At 38.3% G+C, this 26,658-nt stretch overlaps 1 protein-coding gene across 2 annotated transcripts in view; it reads left to right on the top strand.

Annotated features, from left to right (window-relative positions):
• Positions 1–282: 282 nt before the first annotated feature.
• Me1 (malic enzyme 1) overlaps positions 283–26,658 on the top strand; it is a 160,347-nt gene continuing 133,971 nt past the window's right edge. The window contains exons 1-2 of one of the 2 annotated variants that reach the window (XM_063233150.1): positions 283–612; positions 21,873–22,006. In XM_063233150.1, coding sequence (XP_063089220.1) covers positions 535–612; positions 21,873–22,006 — 212 coding nt within the window. In that variant the 5' untranslated portion in view covers positions 283–534. Of the gene's footprint in view, positions 613–968; positions 1,110–21,872; positions 22,007–26,658 lie in introns of those variants that run through there. The other variant, XM_063233151.1, reaches the window with a different exon arrangement.

Raw genomic sequence — 26,658 nt, 5'->3', positions numbered from 1 at the left:
CCAGCCTGACTCCCACTTGGGGGTGTCAGGTGCGGCACGGCAGTCCGCGGAAAGCATGTCGGATGTCCCACACAGACACTGCCACGTCGGTGATGTCCCATCCGGACTCAGCTATCCCATGAGGTCCCACGGGGGACACGGGCCAGGCGGGCGACTGTGACCCGCGGAGAGCAGCGGCGGGACTCGGGGAGGGCCCCAGCCCGCGGCCCCTGCATCCCCGCCCGCCCCGCCCCTCAGCCGGCAGCGGCGCGGCGGGCGCCGGCTCTTCCTCCTCCTCGCACGCTCGCTCGCCCGCCGGCCGCCCGCCGTGACTCAGCTCTCCGCGCAGGCTGCCGTCCGGGGGCACGGCTCGGCGCGGGCTCCTCCCGCCGCGTCCTCCACCCCCTCTCGCCACCCTCGCCCGCCCCCAGCTGCCGCTCTCTCCCGGCGCCACAGCCGCCGCCGCCTTCGCCGCGCTCGGCGCAGTAGCTCGGACCGCCTCGGCCGCCGCGCCCCGCCGCCGCCCCCCGCCCCCCGCGCCCCGCGCCCGCCGCCATGGAGCCCCGAGGCCAGCGCCGCCGCCACACGGACCGGCGCGGCTACCTGCTGACGCGGGACCCGCACCTCAACAAGGTGGGCGGCGGGCGGGCCTCGGCGGAAGGGGGCGCAGGCTGGGTGGGCGCGCGGAGCGGGCGCTGGGGGGGGTGCGGGGGGAGGGGCGGGGCGCTCGGGTGTGTGTGCGTGTGTGTGTGTGTGCGCGCGCGCGGGCCGGGCACTTAGCATCCACTTGGGGAGTGGAAGGCAGAATGGGATGTGTTGAGAACGCTTTTGAGCCGCTGTTCCCCCCAGATCAGGGTCCCCGCCGAGAGAGGGAGTCCCAGGTGCCCCACTGGAGGCTGTTTGTGGTTTGTGACTGCGGGGGGTGGGCGGCCGGCTCAGCCTCCAGGTGCCACCCATTCGCTGGTTCCACTCGGTGGGGCCGTAATTGGAGACCGCCGTGGACCGCGGTGGCTCTGCTGGTGTGGCTTGGCCTGAAATGGTTCTGAGTGCCTCGGATCGCGTTAACCAACTGGGGATTCCAAGGCCTCTTGGTTTCTAGAGTGACACAGTGAAGAGTCTGGGAATGCGCGGTGGGTGGCTTCTGCCTTGGACACTTTGCATGACACAGCTCGCTCCAAAAGCCCTTTCTAGACATGGTGCTGTGGGTGAAGCTTTTTTTTTTCTTTTAAAAATTTCTTTCTTTTTAAAAGTTTGGTCTTTTTTCTTTTCAATGTCCTGTCCTGCGTTTATTGAAAGGAAATTCAGTATAAGTCCTGTTTAGAGATTTTCTTTTGAAATTTTGGTAACTTTTCCTTTTTCTTTGCTACTAATGTAAATGCCTCAGAATTGATCATTTTCTGTAAGTACTAAATAGTCATACTGATTGTTATCTTACAATCAGTTATCTCTGGGTCATTTCTTTTGTGTTTGTATATGGATACTTTTGTCATACTCTGTTCAGTGTGTTGAAAATGCTACGAGCTAGCAGAGCTAGCACCGAAGTCTGTTGGGTTATTTTGATTGTTTCTGAAGAACATCCTTTTTTTAAAAAAAATTAAGAATAGCACCCCCCCATGATTTGTTGATAGCTGGAAGATTTGCCATTGAACTGTAGCTATTGTGAGTTCTTTCTCACAAGCTTTACAAATCTATGATTGTTTAATGGCTTAAAAGTAAACATTTAAATAGTTCCTACTTACTGTTTCCATTCACAATCAATTTGCCAGTTGGATTCTTTTTCTTCATTTTTATTATTCTGCAGATTGGGGCCTATTTTCCGTAGGCCCCAATTTATTTTCGGTAGTACAAACAATTTGATGTGACAAAGCGTTTTATGCCTTTCATGTGTTACTTGCCTGCTGCAGTTAATGATCAAATTACAGGTTGTCATTTAATAAGACCACATAAATAGTATAACCTGTTTGATTTTCTTCAAGATTGTCTGTAAAGTGGAGATGGTATAGGGAATCCTGACCAACAGTAATTACACCTTTACTATCTTTGTGCCAATAATTTATGATATTAAAATCTTTTTTATTCCTGTTTACCTGTGACAATACCTACTTCAGAATAATAGAATCATAAAGATCTTCCATCCAAAGTGGATAGCTGCACATTTGTAATTAATAAATGAACTTTGTGTGATATCAAATTGGATTCAAAATCCAACTCGCCAACTTTGGGATGATCAGTATAATGAGCTTTATTCATTTCTAAGACAGTGTGGTGCCTTATGGAAATAATATGATCTTTTTATGTACAGTTGAGACCATAACAATTGGATCTTACTGATCTATCATACATGAAAGACCTATAGGCCTTTATTAGTAGTCCAGGAGTATATTTTTGACTTGTGATACTTGGCTCCAAGGAGAGTAGCCCTAGCAGTGTCTTCACGTTATCCTAACAGCCCAGCCTGTCACCTGGTAGCTGAAAGGCTACTTTAACCACACTTGACCTTCGGGTAAATGCAGCAATAGTTTTGCAGTCCCCTCGCCCCCCCCCCCCGCCCTTCTATGATGATCTGTTCTACAAATAAGTATGAAAACAATGTCTTCTTAAATTTGCATTTTCCCATAATATCCATTACCCAGCTATTTATGGTATGTTATTATTTCCTATCATGTTGAATATAAAAGCATGACCTATAACTAAGTCTACAAAAGGTATCGTTTTCTTCAGTATTTTATTTCATTCAGTTACCATTAGTGATGATGTTTTATTGAAGCTAGTTTTGATCAGCATTATTAACTTTTAACAGTCTTGCTATGTAGTCCGGGTTGGCCTTGAACTCATAGCAGTCCTATTGTCTCAGTTTCCTAATTGTTGGGATTACAGTTGGGAGCCTCAGCACTTGGCTAGCATTGTTAACTTCTTTTTGTCTTTTTCGTTTTTATCGGTACCAGGGATTGAACTCAGGACTGCCTGCTTGCAAGGCAGGTGCTTATGCCGCTGAGCTAAATCCCCAGCCCCTTCTTTTTGTCTTTTTGAGACAGGGTCTCCCCTTGCAGTTCAGGCTGACCTTGAGCTCACTTTGTAGCCGAGGCTAGTCTGGACTTGGAACTATCTTCCTGCCTCAGCCTCCTGAGTGCTAGAATTATAGGCATGAGCCACTGTACCCAACACTTAACTTTTAAATCTAAAAAAAAAAAAAAAAAAAAAAGAGCTTCTGGAGATTGCTACTATTTGCTTCTTGGAATGTCAAGGCTTTGTTGGTGGGGTTGCAAGGGAAAAGAAGGAAACATTTCATGACTATGAAGGACAAGTATTGTAAACCTATTTTCCTTCAATGTAAACAATACCAGAGTGAATAATTCAGATATTTTCACCTGCCACATCTCTGGAATTGCCTTAGCAGTGTGAGAAATTGATTCATTGTTTAGTATGGAATTCCAGTGATGTGAAAGCCATCGTAATGGAGATGTTCAGCTCTATTATTGTAGGATAATTTCTTTAGAAATGGTTTGCCAGTCAAAAAGTATTCAGGTCCTTCTTGCCTGGAACAAAGAATTGGGTAAGAGTAGCCAAAAACAGTGTCAAAAGTTTATTTGAAAAGTGCGGTAAGTGGGCATGGAAGAAACCAGCTCTACAAAGCGAATGTGGGCTGAACAAATTAAAAAATAAAGGGCAAAAGCAGAAGTAAAAGTCCCCGTGCTTCTGAGAAGCACAGAACAGGCTATCCTGGAAACTCATGCAGGCTGGCAGCTTTGCGATTGGTCGTGTTTTACGCCTTCCACATCTTGTGGGAACTCATGAGGGATTCCACATACAGGGTTTTGACTTGCTGTGGAATCTTGTAGCAGCTGATAGGCTCATTTTCCATGGCCAGCTTTGCCACATCCTAACACCCGTATCAATGTCTTCATACTATTGGTGTATCAGTGACTTCATACCTTGGTGTAGCTGAAACGCAGTTATAGTATCAGCTATCACGAAAACAAAGTGTAATATGTGCTGTAATAAATACAAAGGTGGGTTTGAGAACTCTTGAGACAGGGGATATGGATTACTGAAATACTGAAGAGGAACAGATTTGAGATTTTTCATTTTGGTGCCCTAATTTCCTGCTAAACACCCCTGACTGGTGTGAAGTACGATGTAAGAGAATGAACATCCTAAACCTTTGTACCTAGAAGATAGGTGGACAAGTCCAAAATTTTCCAGTTATCAGTTATGACAGTTTTGTTGTACTTCTTAACTAGGCTCAATCGATTTGTTAGTATAAAGTAGTTCTGTAAAAATACTTGTTAAAATAGTTGTAGAGCCCAGCATGGTAGAACACACTTGTAACTCCAGCTCTGGGAGTTTGAGACAGGAGGATCCCAAGTGTGTGCCCAATCTAGGCAGTTTAGGGACCTGGTGAGTCCCTGTTTCAAAATAGAAAAATAAAGCAAAGGTCCTTGCTTTCAGAAGAACCACACACACACGCATACACATACACATGCACACACAGACACATACAGTACTGTTAGAAGTGGAAATTTCTGAATATTTGGCTTTAAAAACATGGTATACTTTTAAAAAAAGGATTATTGTCTTAAGTATATTCAGAAAATTTTTAACATAAATATTTTTTCCTGAAACCTTGCAGATAACAATATATATGTATATTAGAATCAACTAAACTGATTTCAGATACTGGAGGCTACACTGCCCAGGCAGGACTTACCCCTGAGATCCTCTTGCCTCAGTATCCCTGAATTTTGGGATTAGGTGTGAGCCATTGCACCCAACTGACAGTATATTTTTAAACTTTTGTAGTTAAATCTCGTAGTGTGGAAACAATGTACTGATGAATGTTTTCTAAAAACATGGAACTGTATTATGAGAGGTTGTATACTAATACATAAATGTTAGACCTAGAATCAGTAGGGCCCTTTTTTTCAATAATCAAGCATTGATTAAGAACATTAGCAAAAAAAAAATTTATATGTTCTTATCAAAAATTATGATTACATATGAATATTTTTGCAGATGTAGAAATTGGAGGAGTCCTAATACTCCTGTACAATAGTAGGACCAGGCCCCATAAGTGTAGAAATACATTAAAATATATTTAAATTATATATTTAAGCCTCCTAAAGTATTTTCATACTTTTTGATGGTGACATAGTACATACATATATCTGTATGTATAAAAATATTCATGTGAGCTGAATTACACTGCTTCAAAATTCACATGTTGAAGTAATTCAAAATGTAACCTTTTTTGGAGATTAGGTTTTTAAGTAGGTTGTTAAGTTAAAACGAGGTCTTCAGGGTGTCTCATCATGTGCGCAGAGAAGAGGCCATGTGCAGACGGGAGAGGATGACTGTCTTTAGGTGGGAAGCCCTCTATAGATAAGCAAAAAAGAAGCTGCAGCGTAAAACCATCCCTGTCAATACCTGTTTCTTGGGCTTCCAGACGCCAAAACTCTGAGAAATCGATTTCTTCTGCTTAAGCCACCCTGTTTGTGATACTTCATGATGGCAGCCTTGAAAAGCTAATATATTTATGTAATTAAAGCAAAACTTCATCATACACTACTTTCCTGTGCTTTGATTGGTACATTCTACTACTTTCTGTTTGATTTTAAAAAACTTTGGCCAATATTTGCTAATGAATTATAATCCATATTTTAAAAAGCTTTTTCCTCCATGACTTCTTCAGATGGTACTTTAACATTTGTGGGAAAATTATTATAGAGTAATCTTTTCTGTGTCCTTAATGTTATATATGGGTCTGTATTTTGCCTTGGCAGTAATGACCCAACCTGCTTTATTTTTCCATCTGCACATCAAAATGGAGGTATTGCTTAAAGAATTTTGAAATTATGAGCATGTTGTTGCTACTGATGTTGGTGGATCTGGTTAGTCAACAAAAATCCAAATTCAATGCTTTGGGCTTAAAGCCAAAATGAAATTGAAACTTGGTCAGTGAGCATTCTGTTCTGACTTTTCAGGTTTTTACAGATTTAAAATCCTGTTTATATTCTATTTTTACAGATGATAGTGATAATATGATGAAATTGTTCTTAAGCATATTGATGAGATCAATATGAAGGAAAACAACCCACCTATTAATAAAAACATTATCAGTTTCACAGAGCACAAACTGCTGTACAGAATAAACATATCCAAGCAGGGTGTTTTAGAAAGACTCAAAGTAAAGACATGGCAAAAAGGAAACAACAAAAAATCTGGATTATGATCCTGACATCAGATAATGCATAGTAAATATAAAAAAATTAAATGAGACAAGTAACTTGTTGAAATGCTGACATGTACAATCCTGAATAAAGTTATAAAAGCTATGAATTATAGCAGCCACTTTCTCATAAAAAAACTCAATAGTAGATTTTAAGTGTTTCTATCACACAAAAAAATGTATAGTATGGCATTTAGGGGACAGGCACTGTTGCTCTGTTTTCCATGCAGCCCACCAGGATCATAAATCAGCCTCAATAAAAAATCAGAGGGACAAAATTTAAAGAAAGGAAGATACTTTATTGTAAAGAGGGGAAGGAAGGAGGAGAAAGGAGAAGAGAGCTGCTGTTCTGATAGAAGTGAAGGAGGGCAGGGGCTCCAGAGGGATGGAGGGCCGGTGGGTCCGGTCTTTCTCAGCTGCTTTCATGGAGGAGAGGTGACTGTGTACGCTCTACCCAGATCTTGCCATCACTGGGTTGGCATCTCTGGCCATCTCTGCTAATGTCAGTTTTTGGGTTGTCTGTGTAGATCTTCTTTTGTCTGTCTGTTTGTACTTGGCCTACCTTGTAAGCCCTTATCTTTGGGAGTATCACGGGAGTATCTTATTTATGGTTACCTTACAGTTAGTACAGGGGCCTGTGGATACCTATTGTACTGTGTAATAACCCTGGAGTGAATCATAGAGTGACTCTAGAGTGAATACACACACACACGCACACACACACACACACACACACACATGCACACACACACACACACATGTATGTTGTAGATGTGGGTACATACTCTCAGAGCCCACCCTCCTTTTCCCCCATTTTTATATTTCACTGGAGGTGGAGGAGCTTATTGGTTGTGTACTTGGCTTTTTTCTGTGTTCTGCCTGTCAGCTCTTTGGTCTCTTGATGCAAGTCCCGAGGCCATTTGGTGCCATTTATTTGTTTTTTCCTCCCCCTGTCTTTGACTCATTTTCCTGGTGAATACCTCCAGTAAAATTTGTTTTTAATTCTTATTTAGAGTTAGCTAGAATTAAGGAGGCCCTTATTCTGTCTTTTCATCTATAGACTCTTGCCCCATAAACGGGATAATGCATAATTAGCTCAAGATAGCCATTCCACAATGTATGCATATTTAAAAACAATATGTTATATATAGAAATACATACAACTTTTTTGGCAATTAACAATTTAAAATCAATTTAAGAAATTTATTTAAAAGTGTAATTTAAACTTAAAAATTCAGTTTAAAGTTAAAACAGCTTAGCACATGCAAGAAGAAATAAAAGATACACTAATAATAGAAGATCTTAACATATGTCCTTCAGTGCAGGACATATCAACAGGTTAAAAAAGCTTTATCAGAATCTATCCTTGGATTTCTGAGGAAATTTATATTTTGCCAAATCATCACAGAATTCCACTGATAAGTAAAGAAAATAGAAAAAAGTTTTATTTAATAAGCTTTAAAGGGTACATTGAAATCAAATCACAACGTGAAGCTGGAGGCTGGGCCTAGTGGCTCATGTCTATAATCCCAGCACTCTGGAAGACCAAGGCGGGAAGATGTCAAGTGTGGGTCCTACCTTGGCAGTTTAGCAACTTAGTGAGATCCTCTGTCAAAATAAAAAATTGGAGGTATAACTCACTGAGAAGGCCATGGGTTCAGTGCTCATTACGGGGAGGAAGGGGCAGAGACCACAGGAAGCACCATAATACCAACATGCAGATGGGGATTAAATTGACTTTTGTGAACCATGATAGAAACAGATGAGAAGCAGGTGAGAAACAGTGATGATGTAATTAGTTTGCTTGTAGCCATTGCCAGTTTCTGATACTGCCTTTTAATTAAATGTAGACCATTTACATTTAATGTAATTATTGATGTATTTGGATGTCTGTCTATAATTTTATTAAGTAAATTTTATTCCCTCTTTTTCTAGTTTCTCCTTTTTTAACCTAATTTTGCATTGCTTGAATGTTCTTGTTATCACAGTTAATTTATCTATTGAGTCTTTGATAATATCTTTTTGAGTACTCTCTTTCTTTTAGTATTTGCTTTGGCATTTATGATATACATGATTTTTTAAAATTTTAAATAGGGTAAAATTAAATATAACAAAACAGATCAGAAGAAAACAATGTAAGAGACATAGATTTCAGAGCAAGACAACAGGAGATCTTCACTGTGTATCATATTGTCTCTTGTTTTCTTCTAAATAGTTGTCCACATCTTCACACACAATGTATTCATACAAAAAATAGTATTAAACTGATCATAACAGGGTGATGAAGACATTTTAGGTCTTTAAAACCAAATAGTAGGGAAGTCAACAATGGCTGCCATAATGTCTCTCGTTCTCTTCAAAATAGCTGTCCATACCTTCATGTATGTTGAAATTAAACAATACAAAACAGACTAAAATCACTCTGAACAAAAAATAATAGTATTGCTGGATTTCACAGCATGACGCTATGGAATCAGCACTGGGTGCCTTAGTGTGTCTTTTTCTTCAAAGTAGCTGTTCATTTCATCCTGCATTATATAACTGATTCTCATAAACTGTTTAGAAGTTCTACACATGTATGAATCTCTACAGGTATACTTATCCGTTCTGTGTTAGAGGGAAAAACAAAACAAAACAAAACAAAACAAATTTCTAGAAAAACACAAAATAGACAACAATACTAAAGCACTCAAAACACTGACAATATAAGGCCTTCAAAACAAAGTGGCAGGAGCATATCTGGGGTTGTTATTTTATATAATGATCTTCAGGAGTTCTTTAGATCACCATACAATAATATGCACAATTGTTCCAATCCTATGAATGTTAACCGTTTTGTCCAAGTACTTACAGAATTTGTAGCACAATCATCTTAGCTATCCTAAGTGTTTATATAATTTTAGATATTTTTTCTTTCCTCTTGTTTTTTCTTCTTCCTCATTTTCCCTGAGATATTATTTTTTCCCCTTTAAGCAGCTTCTTATCCTTTCACTGTGTTTACAGAGTTTTTTGTATCTTATGTACTATTACTGTTTCATACACTAGGGAGACTACATGGTATTTACACATGTAAGTTTGATTTATTTCACTTACGAGTATGGTCTCAAGTTGTAACTATTTACTTATAAATATCTCAATGTGATCATTTTTTATGGCTGAGTAGTATATTGTATAAAATACCACATCTTTTTAATGCATTTCTCAGTTGATGGACAGACAACCTTGTTTCCAAGATCTGGCTATTACAAGTTGTGCTGCTATAAACATGGGTGCACATATATCACTGTGGTATGATGTTTTCAGTTCTTCTGGGAATGTGCCTAGAAGTGGAATAGCTGGGTCAAATGGGACCGCCAATCCCAGCTTTTTGAGGAGTCTCCAGACTGACCTCAGTGGGTGCACCAGTCTGCACTCACACCAACAGTGCAGGAGAGTTCCTTTTTCCTCACAGCCTCTCCAGCATTTGTTGTTGGCAGTTTTCTTTATCCTGGCCATTTCTTTCAGGAGTGAGATGGAATCTCAGTGTGTTTTTAATTTGCGTTTCTCTGATGACCAATGATGATGAACATTTTTTCATGTATTTATTTGCCATTAGTATTTTTCATTTGAGAACTATATATTCATCTTAGATGCCCGTTTTTGGAATGGGTCTTTGGGATATACATAATTTTTGTAGTTTTCTTAAAATTAACCTTTAAACACCCAGTTGCAGTATACAAATCTTATTGCCTAAGTTACTTTTTTTGTTAGTGGGATAAAATACCCAACACCCACAAATTAATTGCCTAAGTTACTTTTTTTGTTAGTGGGATAAAATACCCAACACCCACAAATTAAGGGAAGAAAGGTTTATTTATCCAGTTTATAAAGGTTTCAGTCCATGGTTGGCTGGCTGCTGCAAGATGGGGTAGCATGGAAGAGCGGCATCCCTGAGAAGCAATACTTCATGGCGTGGCAGGAGAGGACAGTGAGACAGCAGCAGCAGGAAGAGCAGTACCCTTTTCCCTTTTCTATTCCATCCAGCCTATTGTTATCCACAGCCAGTGGGATTTCCAGTATCCACACCCATCCTTAATCCAAGCATTATGCAAACTAATCCACTATCACACACCCTGTATCTAGCCACCTTCCAAAAGTTCCTCCTGTGAGCAAATGAGGTTTTGGGGGTGACATCTAGACTCAAGTCATAACACTTACCATCCTACAGGCCTCACGACTTTCCTCTGTTTTCTGTTATGTCCATTTGCATCTACATTCATGTATTAAATTAAAATTTTGATTGAATAACTTTTGTACATATTTTAACAATTTAAGAGGAAAAAGAATCTATTTCTGGTCTCTTATTTGATCTTCTAATTGTCTTCCGAAATCATTCCCTTTCTATATAAACGATTTCCTTTATCTTCAGACCCTTTGTCTTAGTTTTCCTTCCTTTGAGAATGTCTTTGTTTTACATCATTTTCAAGGAATGCTTTCAGTGGCTATAGAATTATCAGTTGACAGTTTTTTTCTTTACATTTTTGAGACAGGGTCTTGCTGTGCAGTTCAGGCTGGCCTTGAGCTCACTTTGTAGCCCAGGCTGGTCTTGAACTTGCAACAGTTCCCTTGCCTCAGCCTTCTGAGTGCTGGCATTACAGACGTGCGCCACCAGGCCTGGCCTCAGTTCTTTCTTTAGTACTTTAAAATTATTATTTTTCTTCATCCTGGTCTCTGTAGTTTCTGGTGGGAAATCTGGAGTTGTTCAGATCATACTTTTTCTCTGGACATTTTAAAGATGTTTCTTTGTTTTTCATTTCAGCATTTTGAATATAATGTTTTGGAGTTTGGAGTTTCTTGCATTTACATTCTTGGGGTTTGATGAACTTGATTAAGTTTTCCTTTTGACAAATTTGGTGAGTTTTTAGCTTTTGTTCTTCAAATTACTTTACCTTTCTCTTCTCCTTTTAGTATTCTGATGGCACAGATGGAACTGCAATAATATCAAAATCACCAATATCAGCCAGATACGACAATGTACGCTGTAATCTCAGCACTCTGGGGTAAAGGCAGAAGGATTACAAGTTTGAATCTAGCCTGAGAAAGTCTAGAAAGATCATGTCTCAAGATAAAAAATGAAAGGGGCTAGGGTTGTAGTTTAGTGTAGAAGCCCTGGCTTCAGTTTTGAGCCTTCAAAAGAGCCCAGCATTTTTAGGTCTTTTCCCTACTTTTCAGTTAATGTATTTTCAGTTCTAAAACTTCAATTTGATCATTAGGGCATTTATTTTTTGCCTAGTACTTTTCATTCATTTAAAAAGATTATGCCTTATCTTTGGAGTCCTAGTTATAACTGATTCTAAAATTTTTTTACATAGCCTTATAGAGTCAGTAAAGTAAAAGATAAAAGAATGTAGAGGATGTGTGCTAGGGTCATTCTTTCCATGGTTGAAACAGTTTACTCTCCTATTCTTTTTCCAAGAGCTCAGGCATTTCTACATCAGGATTATGTCCGTGCCCTTTCCTGTAGAGCCAGCCTCAGCTTTTCACCCGGTGAGCTTCTGCTGGCCGAATTATCTTTCAGAGCTCATTTTAACATCGCTATTCAATGAGCTCTTCCATTGTAATTCAGTTAAACTGCTATTTTTTTTCCTCTCTTTTCTCATTATTTTATAGTTATTGGTGTAATTGTTTCTAAAATAGCCCATTTAGTTCTAGATTTTACATTTCATGAGACTGGGCCATACCTGATATACCTCTCTTTTATGGATTCGGTGCCTACAGACATTCACTAAAAAAACATACTTCTTAAAAATTATTTGTCTAATAATTTTCTCATGTGTCAACTTGCCTGGGCCATTCTGGGAGTGTTTGTGATGCTATTTCTGGATGGAGTTAACATCTGAGCTGAATACAACAGATGGCCCTCCGTCCTGTGGGTGTCCTTATCCAGTTAGCCAACAGGTCTGAAGAGAGCAAAAAGACTGACAAAGGGCTGCCCTTCCTGCCTGCCACTGAGTTGGGCACATCCTGTCTCTCCTGCCTTTGAGCTGGAATTGCACTCTGAGGTTTCCCTGGGTTTTGAGGCTACTGGCTTTTGGGCTGGACTCCATCACTGGCTCCCTTGGATCTCCACTTGGCCAGCAGCAGGTCTTAGAACTTTTCAGCCTCCGTGATCATATCAGCCATTGGAACGTTTTTCTTACAGCAAGTCTCTTTATTTGTATATTGTTTCTGTTTCTCTGGAGAATTCTGAGCAATACAATGAGCTTCACAGAACTAAAAAGGTGAAGTAACTAAAAGGTATTGGGAAAACATTTTTGAAAAATCTCCACTATGGCTCTGAGACAAGTAAGCCATCTTGTGTGTTTCTGGGACTGTCATGTCTGAGGTATACTGTATGCTGTATTTTAAGTCTGAAGTGTAATTCTGTGCAACAAAGATCCCTTTGATAATTCAGTGAGGTCTGTGGAATCCTAAAATTTAATAGTGTTAGTGAAAACAATGTCTAATGTCAAGGACTCCTTCCTTACTGACTGTGGTAGGTCTATGACTATGACGAAGGTCCATGAACTTTAGAAGTCTCTGATACGAAGTTCTTTTTCTTTCTTTCTTTTTTTTTGAGCCATGTAGTTCAGGCTGGCCTTGAATTTGTGGCAATCCGTGTTTCACTTTCTCCAACAGAAAGATTACAGAGTGCCCCACCACACCCAGCTCAATTGTTTCTTAACAAAAATTCTTTCTTGGGTCTCTTAAAATTGATTCTTAAGGGCTGGGGATTTAGCTCACTGGCACAAGGGCGTGCTGAGAAACAACAGCAACAACAAAACTACAGCAGAAACAACAAAAAACACTGATTCTTAAATTCAGGCGCTTGCTTTCTGACAGTACCAAAGTGTGAAGAATAAATATCAATATTTATTTAACACCTGCAGTTTAAAACTTATTAGAAATGGAAGCATTTATATAGCACATCATAATTTACATAGGATATGAAGAATGCCCAGTCTATTCTCTCAACAACCAATGACACACTTGTATATGTTCAGTAGATGTTTGATTACTTTTATTTAATAAAACAGAATTTGAGAACAGTTTCCATTTAACTCCAAATTCTTAAGTATATTCTTAAAAATCACAAGGTTACAGAATGCCTACCTGTGACTCAAACTTAGACCTAAATCCAAATAATACACTCTGTGGTCTAAGTTGCAGTCATTCATGTTTACCTGTGAAGTACGCATGTGAATGTCAGGTGTAGGGATTATTATAACCTGTAATATAATAAAAATGGCTTGGCTAGCTGCCTGCAGTAAAGAACTGTCTGCCCCAAAGTGCCACTATACCCAAGATCAAGAAACCGATCAAGATGAAAGTACTCTGAAAAATCCCAGTACGCTCTGGTACTTCTCTTGGTTTATACGTGTATATATGCCATGTACAACCTGAAGTTGATCTCTGTCTGGCTTAAAATCGATTTATAAATCTGTTAGTAGTAAATTAGTTTAACTCAATGACTTTATAATGTATATGTGAAAAGTTTACTACATGAGAATTTCAAATCGTGTGTACTGTATACCACTGCGTTAATCAATAAGGTTAGTTTGAAATTTGAATTGTGTGGTTGGTTATTCAAAACAGAACTAACCACATAGAAACGAATGACCCAGAACTGAAAAAATGTTTCAGATTAATACATTTGCACATTCATTTGTTCAGTTAAAATTTGTCGAGCCCCTCCTCTGTGATGTGCTTATCCTAGGAGATGCTGGCATTCGGTTGTGACTAACATAATGCTCGTCTCTAGCAGTGAGAATGGGGTGTTTCATCAGGGTGAAACAGCGGCTAAGCAGGAATGAGGAGCCAGTATCAATCATACACAGTTCAGTCTAAGATCTTAGATTTAGTTCTTCCATCTTTTGTGTCATTGGTAATTGTGTTTGCTGAGACAGTTCCCAGGCTGCTCTCTTGTATTGGTTTGGTGCTTTTGTGAATTTTCTTTCATGATTCTTTGGGAGCAAGAGCACCAATTCTTGCTGAAAATATTTTGGAACGTTACTAATTATTTCAAGAGATGTACTGGGGAAGATGTAGCATTGACAATAATGTTAACAACTTCTCAGCTTTACAGTGAATCAGTAAAGATCAACAATCTGGCTTTTAAGTGAGCGACACTTAAATTATTTAATGAAATCTCTCATTCAGTATTTTAAAACCAGTTGCTGTCTTAGGAGCGATCTAATGCCTCTCTGCTTCCCCTGCTTTCTCTTTGTATTCTCCCCTCCCTCCGTATCACTTAGACTACAATAGTTATAATTTCTATATATCACAAATAGTTACAAACCCCATAGCAAATAGATACAAATTCCATAGTATATGTAGAAAATAATTTTGAGGTGTTATAAAGTTATGATATTTTACTGTAAATTTTAGAATATCAAAGGCTAAATTCTAGCAAAAAATGTATTAGATAATCATTACCAACTTAAAATTACTTTATATCAGGTTTAAATATAAATTAATTACTATTTCATAAAACCAAGCAGTATTTCTTAAAGAAATGTGACTAATATATTATTGGGTTTCTTTTTTCTTTTTTTTTTAAAGTAGGATCTAACTATGTAGTCCAGGCTGGTCTCAGCCTCTTGAGTGCTGAGATTACAGACATGTTTCACCCTGCCTGGCTTTATATTATTGACTTTAACTAATTGATTTGCTGATTATTAAAAGAGACTTAATTAATGAATTTGGTTGCACAGTTAGATTCTTTCAAATAACCATGTTGTTATTTTTTGAACTAAAATTTACCTTGAAAGTATAGATACCTCTTGCATGATTTTTTGAATGTATGAGTTGCATACCACCAGGAAAAATTTTAAAATTATGTGTATTGTCAATTAGAATTTGAAAAAAAAATTCCAAAAACAATTTTTGGCATTCTATAACCCTTTGGGGAAGGAACTCTTCAGTAAAATATGCCTAGGACAAATTAGTATAACTTTTCTTCCTATAGATACCAAATATACCCATAAACTATGGCAATCAATTGAAAATATTATGACATTTAAATTTGAAATTGATACTGCATTTTTGTTGTTGAATAATAAATAATAAATAGAGGTCTGTACCCCTTACATGTAAATAATTTCTGCTAAAAATTTTGAAATCTTTTTGACTAAAAGAAATACTTTGGCACCTTTTAGGACAGCTGTGCCGTATTATTTGCAAAGTCGTATCAGTGGAAATCATAGCTTGTAAAAATAAAATATGAAGATGATCAAAGTAGACAAAAAGATACAAAAATTGAAATGTGAAATATGTTAGCAGTTTGTTAAACTTTTAGTTTTAATTCTATTCCTTTAAGTAAGGAGAAAATTATCTGCTGAATTGAATCTTCTTTTTTGTTTTAAATATTTTTGGCGATACCAAGCATTGAACACAGACCCTTCTCATAGAGCTACATACCCAGCTCTTTTGTTTTTAAATTTTGAGACAAGATCTTGCTAAATCAGTAAGTTTACCCATACAGTATACTACCAAGTGTATAGTTATATAAAATAATTAATTTGTTAATTCAGTTAATTTGTATATCAGATAATTAATTAGTTAAACAATTTAACTAATTGTTTAATTGTTTACCGCCTGTGGAATATCAGGTGTTTTTCAGTGATGATGAAACTTTTAGACATCCAGCACCAAACTGCAACCCAAAACCCAGTTATTTATCGCCAGCACTTAAACCTGAACATTAGACCTGAACACTGAGGTTTTAGTTTAGAAAAAACTAAACATCTTTTGTCTTAAAAGAAAAGCATACTGAAAAAGAGCCAAATATGTTTACTGGAAGGAAGATGATCTCTTTAATGGTGCTGACAGTACTGGCTTTTCACATGCCAAAGACTAAAACTAGACCCATGTTTATCACCATATACTAAACTAAAGTCAGAATGGATCAAAGATCTTAATATTAAAACAGAAACACTAAATTTACTGGAAGAGAAAATAGATAGAAATCTTGAAGACACAGGTGTAGTCAGAGACTTTATCAACAAAACCCAGACCTCATGGGAAAGACTACAAAGAATTGACAAATGGCATCTCTTCTTATTAAAAGACTTTTACAAAAGAAATCACCAGCAGAGTGAAAAGACAGCCCACAGCGTGGGAAAAAAATTATATCGAGTTGTTCCTCAGACAAAGGACTTGTCTCTGGAACATATAAAGAATTGAAAAAAATTAGGTCCCCAAAATTCAAAGACCCAATCCAGAAATGAGCATCTGAATATACAGTTCTCAGATGAAGAAATACCGATGGCAAATAAATGCATGAAAAAATGTTCATCATCATTGGTCATCTGAGAGATGCAAATTAAAACAACAGTGAGATTCCATCTCACTCTAGAAAGAATTGCTACCATCAAGAAGTCAACCAATAACAAACACTTGTGGTCCTATGGGGAAAAAGGAACCCTTTGTTCACTATTAGTGGAAGTGTAGAATGGTACAACCACTATGGAAACCCATCTGGAGACTCGTTATAAAACAGCAATAGAGGTCCCATTCGACGTAGCTATTCCCTTTCTGGTTATCTTCCCAGAAAAATTAAAAACATCATAGCACAGAGATATGTGTACAGTCATGTTTATAGTAGCACAATTGTAATAGCCAGATCTTGGAAACAACCCAAATGTGAGGAATGGATAAAAAGGGTGTGGTGTTTTTATATAGTAGAGTACTACTTAACCACAAAGAAGGATAACTGGAGACTGATAGATAAATAGATGCAACTTGAGATCATGCTTTTATGAGTGAAATAAATGAGACCCACATGTGTGAACATCATTGTCTCACTACTACAAGAAACTGAATGGGCAAATAAGATCCAAATGTACAGTAGATACTGTGAATTGGGAAGGAACTGTTTAAAAGAAAAAAGAAACTGTGATGGTGGAAAGGAGAAGGAAAAAAGGGAAAATGAAAAAAATACGTGTGCAGGATAGTTAAGACAGTTACACAGGTAGATTCTCTCAGTTCACTGAAAAGAAAGGTTGGTGTTAATATTTTTTGTACAATATTTCATGTCTGTATCTTGTGCTCTGTGTAATTACTATGATAACACACAACATAGTAATTATTGTTATTCATTACAATATACAATGTATTAATTATTGTTACTCTTACATTAGTATGTTTTGAAATTTATTTTTATTCTTAAAAAACAATACCATGCATACTATAGTTTCATAGTTAAAAAACAATACCATGCATACCATAGTTTCACCACCACTGTTCAGGACATTAGAGTTACACCAGTTGAACAAAATACACATTGTTGCCTTTTTATGACTGTAGCCTTAGATATTTATGTCAGTAAGTTCCAAGCGAACTACCCCACATGTAAACATTGCCCATCTTAAATGTTTCTGTATAGTTTTTGTTTTATGATTCAACTAGATATAGTTGTACTCATTATTGAGGAAAAATGAAGCCAAACTACTGAAATGCATTGGAAACAGTAAAGATGTTAGTGCAGAACACACAATACACTTACTTGGTTTGGTTTTCTGGTAAGTTACTCTGGACAAAATTTCTTTCTGAGTTGTGTCTGCACACAAACTTCTAATATAAAATCCTTAGGCCAGGAATTTGTTTTCATTTCTTCTTGATAGTCTTAGATGTTTCAGGAAGATACACATAGATTAATTATTAGACTCAGGAATAGTTGTCCTGTTTGTTGCTGCTAGCAGAGAACTAGCATACTGTTCTGCTGTCTACGGAACCAGTTCACACGGCTTACAGAGTAGGGAAAGAGGCAGACAAAGAAACAAAACTGGAGCTGATCGTAGTAGATGAGGGTGCTTTTAGAGGATTAGAATTAAAAGTGGTTTAGAAACGTAATGTATGCGTAGACGTGTACTCTTTACAAGCAGGCAAAAGATTCAGTAGAAATCAAATGCATGTAAGAACTTGCACGTAGGGCTGGGGATTTAGCTCAGCAGCGTAAGTGCCTGCCTTGAAAGCCCGCAGTCGTGAGTTTGATCCCCGCTACAAAAAAAAAAAAAAAAAAAAAAAAAAAAAAAGGGAACTTGCACTTACCTATGAATGTATTATCCTTTGATAGATAGGTGTTAGGTGGCCCTATTGGAAACCCTAAAGAAAAAAAAAATTTTGAAACATAGGTTGAAAAATTCTTTGAAACATTTAACTCTTGAGTTTTAGTGTATGTGCTGCCAAAGTGAGCACTAATTATTGAGTTTTAGATATAAGTGACCTGTCTACAAATTTTCGCAAACATATCTCTCTGAATATGCCTCTGTCAATATGAAAACTAAAAACTAATTTAAAGGACATTACTCATATTATTTAAAAAATTTCAAGGACTATAGGATTTAAATTTACTTATTTTTTTAAACTCATAAATGGTGCTAATATATGAACTACTGTATGAATATATGGTACTAATCTATGACTTTAACTTGGGTGAGTTGTTCCAGTTGTTTTAAAGGGGTGAATTGGCACGTTAGTGTGTTTGTCCAACAGAGTATGGGAGTTTGTAGTTACTAAACATCAAGCAATATCATAAGATTTCTGGATTATATAATCACTTACATGGCATACAATGTAGACTATCTGTTAGATTTAGAAATTAGGTTTGTGCCAGACATCGGAAAATTTATGTAAAGAAGACTAACAACACCAATACATGATTGTTGATTGTGGAGTGAATGAAAGATTGTATGTTAGTATGTCTAACAACAAGATTTTTTTCCTCAGAGTTGTTACTTTTAAAGACATACTGTCAAGGTGTGTCATTCAGTTATTGCTTCATTCTGTATATTTATTTTTGAGACTTTTTCTGTTTTATATTTTTATTGTTACATGTTGTAGTATATAATAATTACATCATGAGGAATGTATGCATGTATATGACATACTTTTTTAAAAATTAGTACATATTTGTCATACACAGTGATCAGTCTTCATAGGGAATTTGTAGATGTATGGTCTTAATTCTTTTGCATTCCTTTTTTCTCCTTTCCCGGCTCCCTGCATCTGTTGGACCCTTCATATATAGTTCATAAGGATCACACTGCTTGTAGGGACTTGGTTCCTGTATATAATGCCCTACCATTTTCTCTCCTCATTTTTCATTTTCTAGTTAGAGAAGCCTAGATTTCTTTCTTTTTCAAATATATTATTATGCACAGTTTCGTTTCATTACATGAAATACATTTTATTTCATCACATTTTATTTTAAATAATCTTCCCAGTTACATATTGAACAAGTATGGCTTCCATTTCGTAATAAACTTTTCACAGACGTATTCCTTTCTGGTTGTTTTAAAATTTAGAAGTGATTTTATTAGAGTAAATATGTTAGTCAATTTTCCTAACCAGCAGTTTTGTAGTTTTTTGTTTTTAAAAAAAGCTCAGTGTTTCTAAAGTTGAAGATTTAAAACTATTCTGTGTGTGCATTAAATTATTGAGTACTATATTAGGCACTGTTCTAAGCACCAGGGAGAAACTAATGAACATAGATAAAATTCCTTGATCTCATGTAGTTTGCATTCTGGTGTGAGGGCAGAACACAGACAGTAAAGGCAATACTACACGCCTTCTGGTGCTGAGTGGAACTTCGTGTAAAGGATTGATAGACTACACTTGTCTGATAGTCTCTAGGCATCTAGAAGAGATGCCTGGACCAGGGACAGTAAAACACACTGGAATATTCTCGTGGTGAGGAATCATCTTTTTATTTTCCACGTGTATAGATTAAAGCTGAGCATGTAACATTGGGGGCATTTGCAGCCAGGAGAATAGCTGCTAATGGATAAACATCTTGCAGCTATGTGCTAGCTATGCTGGTAGCTTGTGAAGAAGACCTTATGAATATTCAAGATTGTGCATAGCTTCTTGCACTAGAGATTCTAGAGCTCTTGGTTCTGCCTAGCTTTTGCAAGCAACTCAGTCTTATGAGGAGGTCATTCACTGGATAAATGTATTTGTGTCTCAGTAGTCCCCCTCCAATCCAAGAGGCTATTTAAACATAAACTTTTCCACCAGAGACATAAATTAATGGACTTTGCAATGTAAAATATTACATTGAGATGGCTGTTCATTGAATTCTTTCATAAACATCCTGGTATTGAATATGTTCATTCCTCACCAGTCAGGATCTGTCATTTCCCTCAGAGATTAACCAAATTGACTGTTTTTTCCCACTAAGTAATAAACTTCCCTAGATTCAAGAGTCACTCTTCTGCCATTGCAAAAAACTTGCAGGGATAGAGGAAGATGGTTGAAGAATCACTTAATACAATGAGTAAATTGTACCTATTAAAGTTGTCTAAAAAGAGCAATCCTCACAATGTGCAAACCTGGCTTAGTCCTCTCAGACTGTGATAACAGGATACTATGCAGTGAGCATCTTTTGAATGAAAGAAATTTATTTCAAACAGCACTATAAAAACTGGGAAACCTCAGATCAAGGTGCTGGAGATTTGGTGTCTGGTGGTGTTCTTGCTTCCTGATCATAGACGTCTATCTGTCTTCTGTATCTTCCCCATGGCATCGTTATAAAGCAGATACTTCGGGGTTTCTTTTATAAGTACATTAATTCTGTCCATTAGGCAGAGAGTATTCAGGACCTACTCATCTCCCGAGAGGGAGCAGGAATTTCTACATGTCAATTTTGGGAGACACAGACATTCATAGACGCTTGTAGTTACTGTTACATCACATCAGCCCTTATCCTGGACCGAAGGAGTAGCAGTACAGGCTGGTCAGAGAAACCTCTTGGGGTTCAGTATCTCTAGTGGGATTTCTCTCTAGAGAAACTCCTTACCATACTGGATCTTTGTATCTCTCATTGGTGACTACAGAGGATTCCTTGCTTTTCTTTCTTGGAAAGAAGCAGATCTCTTAGGTCGCTTCTGGTTTTTGTATCAACTCATTATTTGTTTTATTTACTTGTTTTTGAGCTCCAGAGTTTGTTATTATGTTGTAAAATCAGTGGTCACATGAACAGATAATGTAACACAGGCATAATAACAGGGCGATAATGGATGTACAACTTGTTACGGAAGAACATATTTGAGATAAAATTTGAAGAGACATTTTTGGTCATAGTGTCATAGGACAAGAAAAGGATGTGGTGCATTCAGATATGGGGGACACTTTGTGTAGTGAGGGGTGCATAAGAATGGAAGGAAATGAGAGAGGGAGGGAAGGAGGAAGAGAGAAAGAGAAAGAAAGAGAAAGAGGTTTAAAAAAGTACCTCAGAATCACGTAAGGCATGTCCTGACCTATCTTAGAGGTGGAAGCGTAGCATGTGTAGCTACCCTACAGATACTCACAGTTTTAAAATTTCTTGTGGTAACTACTATTCAGTTTTATATTTACTGGCATTAACGATGGTTATATCTTCTTTCATTTACGTGTCTTCAAGTAATTTCCTCATATTCATTCTCATCCTAACCAATATATGAGTGACGTAGCTCTGAAAACACTAATATTCTATTTTTTGTAGATAAAAAAACTGGGATTAGAGACCTTCAGGGCTTTATTTGCAGCTGCATGGCAATGCCTAGAGTGATGCCAGGTTTTCTGATTTATAATTCAGCATCCCTGTTGGGCTTTACTTGTGTATAATTTCTTCATCTATTGCCTTTAAAATTATTTTTTTTCTCCATAGGACTTGGCTTTTACCCTGGAAGAAAGACAGCAGCTGAACATTCATGGATTGCTGCCGCCTAGCTTCATCAGTCAGGATCTTCAGGTCCTTAGAGTAGTTAAAAATTTTGAGCGTCTGAACTCTGACTTTGACAGGTAATACATTCCTGAATATAATTTCTGCATTTCTGTTAAGCAACTGTTTTCTTCTTCTGCTTCTTCGCCTTTTTTTTTTTTTTTTTTTTTTTTTTTTGGTAAGAGAAAGTTAAAATAGTGTAATGATTTGAAAAAGGTGATTTGAAATAGTGTAGTGGTTTGAAAACTTCAAGGAGAATTTGCCTGTAAATACAATGATTTTTAAAAAAAAATATTTTCCTGGGAACATTTGAATGAAATAAAATTTGTTTCTACACTGTATTGTCAGAGAGACTATCTTTTTCTTATTCAAAATTGTGGTCATCAAGATAATTATGAAAAATGCCATCATAAACAGAGAATGACTAAAATGACTTTTAGGCTATTTTTCAGCCTTTAAGGATAGTGCCAGCAGTATTGTGAATTTAAGTCACTTTGAGATGTAGTTTCTGTGTTTGCACACAGAATGAGGTAATATTTTTTTCGTACTTTTGCAATTAGATATTCCTGGTTGAAATCCTGTCTGTGTCTCACTAGCAATGGGTCCATTAGCAAATCCACTACAGTCACTGTCATGGCCACCATATCTGCCTTGCCTTGCTTTTTCCTCTGTCTCTACATCTTTTTTTAAAGGGACTGAACCTCTGTAAACTTCATTTTTGTGTATATGTGGATTAGAAGGAATAGTATTTGAAAATATTACTGTGAGGGTTGAAGAGGTAGCTAATCCAGTATGTAGTAGTATTGGAATTAATCAGGGTTCTTCAGAGGAATGGAGCCACAGGATACATTATATATATGGAGGGAGAGAGAAGGGAGACAGAGGAGGAGGAGCAAAAGGAGCAGAGAGGCAAAGGAGGAAGATGAAAGAAAGGAGGAGAGAAGAGGAAGGAGAAGAAAGAGAGGAGAAGGGAGGAAAGGAGAGGGGAACTCTGTAATAAACAGTCTGTAGGTAGGCTGGCATGCTGGAGGCCCAGGGGAGAGTGCAGTTGAGCCTTCCCTTTTTATTGGAAGGGAGGTCATTCTTCAGCAGCCTTCTGAACGAGTTTTACTGACATTGCAGATAATCTTCTTTACTCAAAGTCTGCTAAATATTAATCTTACCCAGGAAAACGTCTTTGGAGAAATATCTGACATAATATTTGATCAAATGTCTGCATACCCTGTTATGAATTGAATGTTTTTATTCCCTACAAATTCATATTCCGAAGCTAATTTCCATTGTGATGGTAGTTGGAGATAGGGTCTTTGGGAGGCGTCATGAGAGTGGAGCCCTCATAGTGGAACTGGTGCTCTTTTAGGAAGAGGCAGAGAGCTTGCTCCCATCATTTTGTACCATATCAGGACACAGTGAGAACTCAGCCATTTGCAGCCTGAAAGGGGGCACTCACTGGAACCAAGCAGTTCTGGTCTGTGATCTGGCTCTGTGATCTCAGGCTTCTAACTTTTAGAACAGTGAGAAATCTCTTGTTGATAAAGCACCCAGTTTATAGTCTGCCTTCATGAAATTTATATTGTTAACATTAATTAAATTGTTAACATTATTAAAGGTTTGTAAGTAGTAAAGAGGTGCGTTATGTAATAAATTAAAAACTAATGAGTGTTAGAAAAGGGGGACTGACAGTTCTGGGGGTGGGATGGCCACATTGAGCTGTTAAATGGCTGATAAGCATAGCCTTTATTGGGAAACTGAATTTTGAGGAAACATTGAAAAGTAGCTGCTGTTTGTTTTTTTGTTATTTTTAAGAAGTTTTTCATTTCATGCTCCCACATTACAAATCTGCTCTCCAGTTCAGATAATCTATCCTTAGTTTCTTTCAAGCTGTTATGCCAGCTTTTGATAGAGTTTTTAGTTTTCTGGTAATCTCTTTGAACCTGCTTCACGTATTCTATGTTTTCTCTATTTTCTCCATCAAACAATTCTCCCCCTTTTTTTTCTGTTCTTCCATTCCACTATCTGTTTTTTCTTGGGTGTGCTTAGCATGTCTTTAACTATTGTACTTGTATCTTGCTTTATTTCGTTAAATACTTCACTTTTGAACTCGTCTATGAGACTCCAGAGATATTGCTTTATGTCTATAGGTGCCGTGTCTGATATTGCATGTTTTCTGTCCTCATTCTCCTTTGCATTTACCTTTCCTGGATCAGAGTTCTCAGGATTGGGGACTGAGGACCCTTTCTTGTTGCTCCCTCTTCCCATACTTTTTGCTCCGTCCACACAAGCGCACATAGGAGGCCCAGTTTTTCTCTTTGTCGGCCACAGTTCGTTTGAATCCGCTGGCTAGGTGTTCCTACCCACTGCAGTGTACTAGGGAGACACAGACCTGGGCAGCCTCTGCTGGGCCCGCCCCTCCAGGTCAGCCCATAGAAGGGTGCACCGCCAGGCACAGGGACCTGGTTTGGGTTAGCGAACTGGGTCTTAGGCAGCGGCGTCACCAGGCCAAGCACTCCGCACCACTCCCGCTTGAGAGGAGAATATGTGACTAAAGTCACTGCAGAGTCCTGTTACAGCTAGTCTGCCCAGTCCCAGAATGTCCTTTGCTGGAGCCTCCTATTCTATGGAAGGGTCCCTGTTCCATTCACTCACCGCAGGTCGATGCAGGGCTCCTGCTAGTCCCGCTCTCAACTCCATTCACCGATTCCCGCTCTCAGCTTTCGTGTGTCTCTCTCCCTGCCGTGCTGATTTGGACGCAGCAGCGGCAGCAGGAAATTAAAATCACGGCTTCCAATGGCGCGGGTTCCGGCTTCCACGCTGAGATTTTATCTGTTCCTGTTATAGCACCGGGACTGCATTTCCAGTTGGTTTCTCTCAGCTTAGTTGTTCCTGGGTTGGCAGGGTGTATCTCCCTGCTTAGGACTCCCCACACCGCCCCACTCCTGGACTCTAAGCAGGGTATCTCAGAGAGCCTCCGCAGCTGCTGCTGTGTATCCGCCATGTTCTCCCGGAAGTCCAGCCTCTTCCTTATTTTATCAGCTGGATTTATTTGAAAGTGAAGCTTCAAGGCCTTCAAACTGAGCTACATATCCAGCCCCATTTTATTTCCGAGGCTTGGAAAACTTTTAAGATACTGATACAATAATCAGGCAAGGGATGACATTGATTTGGCTTCTTAATCCAAATCAGTTGATTTGGTAGTAATAAAGTTGGCCAGATTTTGGATATATTCTCAAGATAAAGCCGTGTAATTGCCTAATTTATTATATGCAAGTGTTAGCTTTCAGAAAATGGGAGAAGAGAGACAGAGAGAGAGTGCAAGAGAGCGAGAGGGAGTGAATGGCCAGCAAGACAGGAGAAAAACCAAGTCTGGAAGTCAAAGAAAATATATTGAGCTTTCCGGAGTGCCGCTCATGTCCCATGTTCTGATAAATAAGGCAAGAGGTGGGAGTCTGCCACTGACCTAGAAATGGAACTTCTGCATTGATACATCAATTTTAGAATGTCTGAAGTTAATCTCATCAGCTTTCTACACATTTTTAGTTTCTAAGTTATATCTGCCTAATTGGCCAAGCATTAAACTCCATTAATCACTCACTGTTAACTCTGTGCATTTCAACTCCTTTAGGGAATGAAAATAATTTAGTATATTTGTGTTGCTATAACAAGATACCTAAATCCATGAACTTTATAAAGAAAAGAGGCTAACTTAGGTAACAGTATTAAAGACTGAAAGTCCAAGATGAGGCAGCCCCATCTGTTTGGCGTCGTGAAGGCCACCTTGTCTGTGGTACAAGATGGCAGATGGTGTCATGACAGAAACACAATAAGGAGAGAGCATAAAGCAGGAAAGGAAATAGGAGAGCAACGAGAGGCCAATCTCGTCTGTGTGTGTGTGTGTGTGTGTGTGTGTGTGTGTACTGGGATTGAATCCAGGCCCTTCGCACTGAGCTGTATCTGTGTCCATTTACATGTTTAAAATGAAAAATTTTAAAATTTCGAGGCAAGATCTTCCTAAATTGCTAAAGTGTCAACAGTGGACTCAAATTTATGATTCTCCTTCTTTACTACTCGAAGAACAAGATTATATGTATATGCTGCCACACCTAGCTTAGTCTTCTAAAATTGCTGTTTTTTATAACTATTCCCTTTTAAGGCAACTTACCTGGATCTCCTGAGAGCTACGTTAATCGAAGGGCAATTCCCTGAGTGACCTAACTGCCCTTCCCTGGGCGCTACCTCTTAAAAGTTCTACCGCCTTTCACATTGCCATACTGGGGACCATACTCCTAGCACATGAGCTTTGAAGAGATACTCAAACCATATCTAAGCTATAACAAAATCATTCCCAAAAGGCTGGTGAGATTGATGCGAACAGTTTTGCAGGATTCTTTTCAGTTGTACTAAGCAGTTTGTTTTATTTGGTAAGTTTTGAAGGTTTAGGTAACATGAAAAGGTTTATGTTTAGAAATGCACCTCTCAGACATGCCTCTAGACAGAAAGGCTGTTAGATACAAATAGTCCGAAAAGTGCTTTCAGCTTGTCTACTTCAGTGATTGTTGTTACTTTGTACTGGGTCTTGAACTCAGGACTCCAACCATGCTAGGCAGGTACTCCGCCACTGAGTTACACCCCAGTTGTATCTTAATTATTTTTAATGTGAGTATCATATTCCCATACTCATTTCCTGCTTGTCACTTATCTTGGCTGGCTATTCAGTACTGCAAGTTAAAAGATT

The sequence above is a fragment of the Cavia porcellus genome, unplaced genomic scaffold, assembly GCF_034190915.1.
Source record: "Cavia porcellus strain 051 isolate PalLab524CR breed Dunkin Hartley unplaced genomic scaffold, mCavPor4.1 scaffold_22, whole genome shotgun sequence".
NCBI lineage: Eukaryota > Metazoa > Chordata > Mammalia > Rodentia > Caviidae > Cavia > Cavia porcellus.
This window is presented reverse-complemented; position numbering and strand designations above follow the sequence as displayed.